Below are 10,894 nucleotides of genomic sequence, written 5' to 3'. Positions count from 1 at the left end.
CCTGTTCATGTAAATGACACACAGGGGATCCCAGGAGCAGGCAGGGACGACCCCGGAATAAACCTTAGGTCTAGCAAAGGCCTGTGAAGTATGTTCCTTCTAAAAGTTAGATGGCAGAATCTAGACTCTACCTACCTTGCTCAGAATCTGTGGATATTGTTGATCCCAGGCTGTCTGTTCGAATTCGTTCCAGACTCTGCATAGAGAGTTGTTCCAATCTACGTTTGAGGTACCGATGTTCTCGCTGTAATTGTTCTTTAATATTTAAAGCTTTTCGGTCTTGTTCTTCCAATTTCTGAGAAGTTAACAAAACCCATCTATTTATCAATGGAAATATTCTTCTATTTGCAATGATTATCCCTATATTAAACATTTTTACGAGATGGAGAACTTGTATTACTGAATTCTTTGGATTTTAATCTATTCACACAGCAGAGAACACCGAGAAACTCCTACTATAAGGTAAGAATAGTTATTTTCTAAATTAAGTGCAGGGAACTACACAACTTTCAGACTAACAACCAAAATCAGTGTATTAATCAAATCTAATAGCCAAATATATAATACCAGCTCTAAAACGGACATCATTATCATTATTATTATTAATTACATTGATATACCGCCCCATAGCAGAAGCTCTCTGGGTGGTTTACAAAAGTTAAAAACAGTGAACATTAAAAAAACAAATATAACATTTAAAACTATAAAAAGCATAAAATACAAACAACAATGTGTTAGCATTGCTGGCAGACATATCCATCCATACAAACCCTATCCAGGCTTTCGCCTGTATCACGTAATGCTAAAATGCAGGTCCGATTCCAGAGAGTGGTATTGGGGGATTCCTGTACCACCCCATGGCTTTGGGCTGGAACAGGGTTGTTTTCTATCCCCCATGCTATTCAACACCTATATGAAACCGCTGGGTGAGGTTATTAGAGATTTTGGGGTTGGGTCTGATCAGTATGCTGATGATACTCAGCTCTACTTCTCCTTGTCATTCAGGGTCAACTGTCGGGGGTCCACAGATTCAAAAGGATCTTGACAGCCTGCAACACAAAATCCATCTTCTTAAGTTTTGACCCAGTGTTCCAGCCTGTCAAGATCCTTTTGAATCTTGTTTCTGTCTTCTATGGTGTCCTTCCTAGCTTTATCTGCAAATTTGATAAGCAACCCCATACACCTTTATCCAGGTTATGTATAAAAATGTTGAACAGCACATAGCCTAGGACAAGCCCTATGGCACTACCTGACACCTCCAGGCTGATGCAGAGCCATTAAGGGGCATTCACTGAGTACAGTTGCTTAACCAGATACTGATCCACCTAACCTTAGTGGCATCCAACCCATGTTTTACCACCTTGACAACAAGGGTATAATGGGAAAGCTTATTTATTTATTCATTCATTCATTTACAACATTTATATACCACTCAATTATCTAACACAGATTCCAGAGCGGTGAACATAGCTATAAACAATAAAAGAAAGAAGATTTAAAAAGCGAATTAAAATTATTCAATATAAAAACAAAGGAGCCAGAAAAAAACAGTGGCTAGTCAGTTGGGGAAGGCTTCTCAAAACAGAGATGTTTTCAGGAGGCACAAGAAGCAGGCTAGTGTTGGTGCCTGCCTGACCTATAGGGGCAAAGGGTTCCACAGAGAAGGGGCACTGCATTAAAGGCTCTTCTCCTGGTGGATTCGAAACCTTGTCATGTGCTTTGCTGAAATCAAGATATACTATGTAAACAGCATTCACATGATTTACCAGATTCATGTGTGTACAGAGATATGGTTGGTTGGCATGACTTATTCCAACAAACCCATGTTGGCTCTTAATAATCAATGCATTATTTTCTAGATGCTCTCAGACCAACCACTTAAGAATCTATTCTAGAATTTTGCCCAGTATTTCCCATAATGGGTAGTTTCTTGTATCATTTCCCTCTTTTTGAAGATGGGGACAATCATTTGCCTATCTCCAGTCTTCTGGCACCTCACCTGTTCTCCAAGATTTTTCAGTGACTCTGAAAAAATATCTACAAAATCTTGAAGCATCTAGGGGTGGAATTCATTTGTCCCTGGAGTCTTGAACTCATTTAAAGTAACTTACAGTTAAGTTGCAAATCCTTCTTTATATCATTTGTTTCACCTGTACTAGGTAGAATACCACATTCCCCTTGTGGAAGACAGAGGCCAAATAGGAGTAGTTCCACATTCTCTCCATCACCTGTTAACAATTCACTATTTTCCCTAAGAAGAGAACCTACCCTTCCTTGATCTTCTTCTTGCTCCTAACATAGCCAAAGAAGCCCTGTTGTTTTTGGCATCCTTGGCAAGTCTCAGCTCATTCTGTACTGTAGCCTTTATGACAGATCAGACTATACACCTCCTTTTTAAGTCCAAGCTAAGAGCTCTCTGTGCAGCCACACTGGCATCTTTTAATGCCCCCATTTTCCTTCTCATAGGAATAGTTCATGATTGCATCTTCACTATTTCAGATTTTAGGCTCTCCCATCCCTCTTGCACTTTTTCTTTCAGAATTTCTAGCCATGGGATCCCACCCAAATTCTCTGAGCTCTTTGAAGTTGGTCTGCTCAAATAATCTGGAGATACCAGCTACATAGGCATTCTGATTACTTCTGCTTTCTTTCCGTAGAGTAGTGTCCTGAATTATGTGGTTTAATTTGATTTATCAATGGGAAAACTGGACATGATCTTCTAGACTACAGTTGGGCAACACACAGCCCACATTTGGGCCCTTGGCCATTTTTGCAGTCCCCATCTTTGCTGCCAAATTTGCTAGTATGGCAGCAAAAAAGTGGCCATTGCTCTTTTAAGACAAGGCGTACACACCTTCATTAAAAGCAAAATCGCTTTCCCTGGAGGCTTCTGAGATCGCGGTTTTGTTTTCGAACGAGGTGTGTGTGCTCCCTGCACACCTTGGTTTAAAGAGAAATTGCTGGAGTTCTGCACTACAGTAGAAGGGAACCCTGTGGACCCCCGACAGCTGAATTGCCCTGGAAGACTTTTGGTATCATATGTATGAATACATTTTTAGACAAAATCAATCTACAAATCTTCCTCAAAGACCAACTCTAGTAGGTGCATCAAAATATCAAACCCATTGAGATGATTATGTAAATAGCATTAATTTTTTAGGGAAAGCTTTCCAACAGCTGAATCCTCATAAGGAGTAATATGCACAGCAGTTACCTGCAGAATATTTATCTAACAATTCAGACAAATAAATAAACCAGATTCTATAGCAAGTGAAATTGTGACACGTCAATTGTTCTTCACAATTATTCCAATATTTTTCTATTTCAGTATAAAGGACAGTGCAACAGTATAGGTGGAAAGTGATGTTTGATTTTCCTAGAACTGAAAAAATGTGCTATCAATAGATGTTTTTGTACAACCAAGACGATGTATTCAATTCTTTTTTTCTTACAACTTGTAAAAGGGGGGGGGGAAGCTAACCTAAATTTGGTCCTAACAAGAAGTGAAGATATATGGTAACATAAAATGGCAGCAACGAATGGATCAAGCAGTTATGAGCTGGGCCACATTTTAATTGAAAGAGCAGATGAAACTAGAACTAGGATGTCAATTTTTAAAAAGGCACTGTGAACTTTAAACCCTTGAATTCAGAAAATGAGCTGGAATTCTTTAGTTTGATTATCAAAAGTCTATATTGAGCAAGAAGTAGTTGCGGGGTGTGGGGGTCCAGAACGAACAGGATGAAAATAATTTTCAACAGGATAGTAGAACATAGAGAGCTTCTAACTTCATAGAAGGGGATAACTGGGAAGCCAACAGAAGGTAAGAGAATGCAAAAAGAAAAATTGTATTACTAGATTGCAAGTGCAATTTATAAAATCATGTAGCTGGAAAGGAATAAAAGAATAATAAATCCAAATACTTGCCACAAAAGAAGGGCTATTTATTTATCAACCCAGGAACACAGGAGGCTGCACTGTACTGAGTCAAGACCATTGGTCCATCAAACTCAGTATTGTCTATATGACTGGCAGTGGCTATCTAGGATTGCAGAAAGAAACCTTTTCCTGCCAATGATTTGAACTTGGAACTTTCTTCGTGCAAACGATGTGCTCTACCATTGAGCTACAACTCTTCTCCTTTGCAACCTCACATAGAACAAATTTATGGAGGATAAGGCTATAGACTATCCCCAGGCTGAGATGCATCATGCCTCTGAATACCTGTTTTGGGAAGCAACAGTAGGAGAGGCTATTGTCATCACATCCTGCTTGTATGCTTCCCAGGGGTATCTGATTGGCGACTGTGGGAAACAAGATGCTGAACTAGATAGTCTTTGAACTGATGCAGCAGCGCTGTTCTTAGGTTTTTAGACTTATCTACTTCATAACAGAGCAGGCACACTACTGTGCAAATAGATTCCAATGACTCCAAAAACAACTCTAGAAAAGGATAAATTTAGTAACTGGATAGCTTGGCAACAAACAACAAGATTTAGAGATGTAGGCAAAAAAAATCTCAAATCAAAAAGAGCTGGTGATGTAAAATATTAGGTCCACTAGCAAAGATTCTTAGTACATGAATTAACTTTGGCTGGGCACAGAGTTAATAGAGAAAGTTATGCCTATAGTAAAAAAAAAGGATATAAAAGTTTGTAACTAGTAACTAAAAGTTTGATAGCTTAATTTCACTGGCACAGAAGTTCCTGGATGAAAGGAAACAAAAATTCAAGGTACAGATCTAATATTTATATCCTTGAGGGCTCTTTAGCCTTTTGGTTAACAATGGAATATACATATCAAAATAATGGAATTGCTTTTTAACCATTATGAGACCGATTGCTTGTAGCATACAAAGGTTAGAATAAATAAAATATGGATATTTAGAAAGACATGCTAAGATGAAAAGCTGGTAAATATAGCAAACCAATCTATCTCCTTTCGGCTGAGACATTCGAAGCAATTTACAGTTTAAAATAATGGCTTATAATCTAAGCAATATAATGTACAAAAAGAAAGAGGAATGGGAAAGAGACAGGAAAATAAACAAATTCAAGTCCCAATTCTGTCATAATGAAGTTATATAGTGACCAGGTGGAATGGACACCACAAGAGATAGTTTTGGGAGGGGAGGGGTGAAATGGCAATCTCAGCCGAGCCAATGGAGGAGTCCTTGCTGTGTCCTCTCTCCCTCAGATGCAACGGCTGCTGATGAATGTACAGAATGACCTCATGAACCAGCATTACAAATTCGATAGTGCAAAGTTGATAGCACTTGGACATGTTAGTTATCACGCTTATCTTCTGGAAATGCCTGTAGAAAAAAAAAGATGCTGTGATATTGGTTGATCACAAGATGAGCTTCCAATATGAGAAAGTTGTAGCAAGGGCAAAATTCAATGTCTGAATGCGTTAGGTAAAGCATTTCTCACAGGGATAAGGAAGCAGTGGTACCTTGTAAAGGCACTGGTGAGGCCACATCTGGAATATTGTGTCCAAGTTTGGTCAGCAATGTTCAAGAAGAATGTATTCAAGCTGGAACAGGTGCATACAAGAGTAACTACAATGACTGCAACAATGAAGAAATTATTGGATGTGCAGAGATTAAAGAAGCTTGGCCTGTTTAGTCAGAAAAAGAAAGCATGAGAGGAGATATCATCATACTCTCTAAATATAGATGACTAATACAGAAGATACAGGCTTAAGAGACCATGATAAGAACTAATGAACTTCATAAATATACTTAGAGCAGCCACATAATAGGCAAAACAAAACTATTTAAAGAAAACTCTGGCAACAAGAACCAAATACTAAAATGCTATTTGTTTGTTTAGGCTGCAAATCCAGGAAGCATCTATTAGGGTTGAACTACACATTACACTGCAGCAATGTGTAACAAACCCCCCAATGTCCTTTTCTCTGCCTTAAAGTGCCCTTGGTATCAGGCAATTTCCATTGAAGAAGAGCCAGAAAGAAAGGAATGCTTAGTCTTCCCCTACTAGTCACCCTCACTCTGAAATTTGCCTTACTGCCCATAGCTCCTCCACTCATTAGGTGTTCCAGAGCTGTGATCTGCAAATATGGTTTCAGAATACTGTTGGTGGTCAAAAGAGCTGGAAGAGGAATATTTAATCCCTTCCCTTCCATTTCTTCTCTGTTGCAAATCATGCCATCCTGGGGATGCTTTGCAATGAAGATGGCTCCAGGAAATCTTCCTTACATGTGGTTTGTAGAGGTGGAATTAAGGGCAAGCCCATCCCAACTAGTTATTTGGAAGAATGAGCCCAGCTTGCTAGTTATTATACTGGGCTCTCCATACTTAACCTTTTAACTTGAGCTTGGTTAACAGGAAACAGCTCAGCTAAAAACTTTTCTTTTTTCTAAAGCTTTTAAAACTTGATTTTGATCTGACTTTTATACTGTTAGTTTTACTCGACCCTGTGCCTGTTTGGTGCATTCTCTTCCCCTTCTTGTTTTATTATGATTTTATTAGAATGTAAGCCTATGCGGCAGGGTTTTGCTATTTTATCGTTTTACTCTGTACAGCACCATGTACACTGATGGTGCTAAATAAATAAATAAATAAATAATAATAATAATACAGAAATATTTAGAAAGTAATGTTCAGACGTTTTTATTTTAATCAAAAGAAATGTGTTTGGACTAAAGCATGACACACACATACACAATTACAAATCCATCCCTGTGTGGCTGCAGTGCAACATACTCTTTAAGGAAGAGAACAACTCTGTTATAATTTGTGAGAGGCTGGAAGCAGAGAAACTCAGCAGCTTCATTGATATATTTATGAATGAAATAATGTAATGTGTTAGACATCCTAGTTGTGCCCTCTTAGAGTTGGGAAGTTTATTTCCCTTTCACATGAACCTGGAGTCATTCCTTAATTCTACTTTTTCTTGAACATTGAAAATACTCCCAGAAAGGGAGAGAATGAAGTAGAGTGCCCAATCAAATTTTTGTTGGCATGGTTTGAAAGATGGTTTCTGCTCAGGGAAAGTCAGGCTGTAGCTAGACCTAAGGTTTATCCCAGGATTGTCCTGGGGTCAAACCTGTTCATCTAGTGAAGATGCAATCATGCAGGGGTGAACCTTGGATAACCCCAGGATAAACCTTAGGTCTAGCTGTGGCCATAGTCTCATAGGAAAGTGGAGTCAATCTCATAGGAACGTTGTTTGCCTTCCCTTGCAGTGTGTAACTTGGCTGACTGCAGGATTATCTTGAGCTATTTTCCCTATAACCACCTTTCAAGCAAAGATGTGTGGCAGAAATGGGGCTATATTGTACATATTGAACTAACATGAGCTGGACTGGATGAACTTTTAGCCCTTTGAAGTTTTCTTACTCTATGAAATTCTTTCAGTTCTTTCCAAGGACATTGATCTGAAAAATAAACCAGGAATAGCTCAGTCTTCTTTATTTGAAAATTAATTCTTGGCACTTTGCAAATTCAGGCATTCCAAAAATTAAATCAAATACCAACTTTCATCAAGATTGCTCAAGGAATCCTAAAGGGATAAAAAGCCAGTCCAGCAGCTGCACCGCAAATGCATGCCAAGTGAATGGTTTATTTTATTTATTTATTACATTTATATACCGCCCCATAGCCGAAGCTCTCTGGGTGGTTTACAGGTCTGGTCATGTTTGGCTAATATTAAAACTGACTAGACACATACTACTATTCCACTGATCAAGATACAGGGGGTTATAATACATGGGAATGTTTCCCATTTCAGCAGCCCCATTTATGATTGCCGAGGCTCCACACCATCACCATCATCACCAGCCACAATCAGCACAGTAGCTTTGCTGATCAGAACTAGCATTTAAAACAAAAACAAGGGCATCAGTTGCTTGTACAGTTTTGTTTTAAAGGTCCAGTACAAAAAAAAAAATCTGAAAGTCACCAAGATTTTTTTTTAATTCAACTTCATAAGAAATGCATCCAATATGCTTGGAACTGATAATATCTATTTAAATTTTCTTTTTTTCCACGTGAAATACACTTTGATTCAATGTGTCAAACAATCAGTAGAGATGAAAGAGACAAGTAGTAAACACAATACATACATGTGGATGGGCAAATGCCAAGAGTTGTAGCACACCCACTTTTACATCAGTATAACATCAAGCAATACACTGATATAGCAGACAGATACACCAGCACAAAATGGCAGGACAATGAAGTCTGGAGAAAAATCAGGGATTTTCCCTGTAATGTGGCTGAAACAGCACCACTGCAGCAGGACAGGTAGTTGTTGTGGGGGTGGGGGGGGTGGGGTGAAGGGTGAGATTAGGCACGGTAACTTAAATAAGCTACGCACAGTAGTTTATTAGCCTGGTTGTGTGGTGGGGTGCTGTAGACTATTTCCAAAATTAGCTACTGTGCATATATATGTGGATGGGCAAATGTTAAGAGTTGTAGCACACCCACTTTTACATCAGTATAACATCAAACAATACACTGATATAGCACAGATACACCAGCACAAAATGGCAGGACAATGAAGTCTGGAGAAAAATCAATGGATCATGAAATTCACCCCAAAGCCTGAAACAGAATATTCTGCTGAAAGCAGAAGAGATTTAAGCCAGGGCACGGGAAACTTGTTTAAATAAAAGATTCTGAATTCCTGTTTAAGTAAAACAAAATGCAATTCCTCTTGTTTTACCTTAATATGCATCTTGGCTCTTTTCAGCAGGCTGAGTGTGGTGTGTCTAGTGCTATCTGCTCCCAAAGGAACAAGCTGTTTTAACTCTTCTAAATATAGCCGGAGTTTAGCCCGTCTGAAATTATTAAAAACCAGAGTTGTTACAGTATAATTAGGATACAAAATCTGCCATGCTTTCAGGATTTCTACACAATATTGATTTCAAATACATAAAATACTCTTCCCATTGCTGTAACACAATCCTTAGAATGACTTTTTGTGTGTTTTTTAAGAAACAAAGGGGAATAGACTTCATTGCACCAAGTCGGTGCTTTAGGCTGTACTGAACACCAGCACTGGCTAGATTGGGGCTGGACGTCCTCCTCCATTGACCTATGGTGACTGACCCCTTAGCTCTGCCTATAGTGACCCTGTTCCACAAGGCCCAGTGGGCACAAACTGCCATTAAATGCACACACTTTTCAAGGAAGCAGACACATGACCTGGCTTGCCCCATCACATCTAGTCTGGCTCCAAATTATAAACTTTCACTTTAGGAGGAAGAAATTAGTGGAGTTCTTTAGAATCTGCATTGAAATATTTCCCCCTCCCCCAATATTCTGCACTGGAGAATATTTATGAATTATATTCTGTCAATAAAGAAAAGGATTAAAATATATTATGTTTCCCTCTGGCCATAATGCACAACCTTTAACAGAGAATGAAATCTAGTAGGCAAGATTTTACAACCTTCCATTTTCTTGTTATACAGAATTGGGCATCCAAAGCATTCGAAATATGAAGAAAAATATGGAGAACGGAGGCAGAAAAGAAATAGGTGTTTTAGAAATTTGTCAGTCCATCACTCTCTGAACTTGAAAGTAACGTCTGTACAGATCCAGAAGTCTATAATGTCTTGGAAGAAATGGAAGCATAGCTTGTTGCTGCACAGTCAGGAGGCTGAACTTCCACGGTCCTGTCTAACTATGCATCTAGCTTCATTTCTGTTGGAGTGGGGGGAAGATGCTAAGGAGCCCCATAATTTCTCAGGAGAGAGAGAGAGATTAATTTCCAGCTTCTTTTATAAAGCTTTCTGTCTTTGTGAAAACTGTGTGTGATGGGAGCACAAAATAATCTAAATAAGCAATGAGAAAAATGCTTTTGTGGAGACAACTTTTTCAAAATAATATTCAGTGGTTTTAAACTCCAGCTAAGCGTGAGTTATCGTGTCATCTGTCATGCACAGTGGGTTAAACCACTGGCCTAGAGAGTGTCAAGTGGCAAGAGTGGTTCAGATCTCTGCTGCACGACGCTAACAGATACAGTAAGAATGTCTCCCTGACGTAGTACTAATAATACAATTAAGACAAAAAAGAAAACCTTCCTTTAATGCTGCTTGCCCAACCGCTGAAGTGTGCAAGTGCAAAGCAATGAATGGGCAAAACAGCAGCTCCCCAACATAGCGCTAATGCGCTACGTCGATATACTGTAAAAGAGAAACAAAAAGAAGTTCTTATATTGCCATAGTATGCAACAGCAAATGAACTAGTTTAGTCCTGATCCTGCAACCCTGCAAGGTTTTATTTGTGCCATCCCCTTTTTGCAGCCAGGATTTTCCCTCCTATGGGTGTAAGTGAGCAGGGTTTGGAAGGTGGATCAGGTGCCTCCTGACATTTGGTCCCAAACTTGCAAACCCCCCAAGGGGTTTATCTGTATCGCCCAATTTTAGATGAACCCAGGATTTTCCCTGTAATGTGGCTGAAACAGCACCACTGCAGCAGGACAGGGAGTTGTTGCAGGGGTGGGGGTGAAGGGTGAGATTAGGCACAGTAACTTAAATAAGCTACGCACAGTAATTTATTCACCCGGTTGTGTGGTGGGATGCTGTAGACTATTTCCAAAATTAGCTACTGTGCATATTAAGCCATGGTTGACTAAAGTGACTTGCGAACATAGCCATTGTATGTTAAGTACTGGAAATTTTTACAACTCTGAAACAGAAAATCATACTAAATTATGGTACTTAGTTGGGCTTAGTAAATTTCTGTGGATGATTTAGGTGCAAAAAGAGATTCATAGTATCATTCCAATCGTTTGGTTTAGCCAATGAGTGAAGATCAACATTTGGCCATAGAGAGAAGTATAGCCCAAAGAGTTGTCTGCAGGAGGAACTTCCTAGTTCATTTTGAAACCCACCCATCCCATGTTTTGGGTCTATCCTAGTA

General features: G+C 39.1%; 1 protein-coding gene across 2 annotated transcripts in view; it reads right to left on the bottom strand.

Annotated features, from left to right (window-relative positions):
• Window positions 1-10,894, bottom strand: part of MXD4 (MAX dimerization protein 4) — a 30,626-nt gene that overhangs the window by 6,330 nt on the left and 13,402 nt on the right. For both annotated transcript variants that reach the window (XM_063125903.1, XM_063125902.1), the window contains exons 4-5: window positions 8,691-8,805; window positions 136-295 (exon numbers count right to left, since the gene is read on the bottom strand). In XM_063125903.1, the coding sequence (XP_062981973.1) occupies window positions 136-295; window positions 8,691-8,805 (275 nt within the window). The remainder of the gene's footprint in view (window positions 1-135; window positions 296-8,690; window positions 8,806-10,894) is intronic.

The sequence above is a fragment of the Elgaria multicarinata genome, chromosome 5 (assembly GCF_023053635.1).
Source record: "Elgaria multicarinata webbii isolate HBS135686 ecotype San Diego chromosome 5, rElgMul1.1.pri, whole genome shotgun sequence".
In the NCBI taxonomy this organism is placed as follows: Eukaryota; Metazoa; Chordata; class Lepidosauria; order Squamata; family Anguidae; genus Elgaria; species Elgaria multicarinata.
This window is presented reverse-complemented; position numbering and strand designations above follow the sequence as displayed.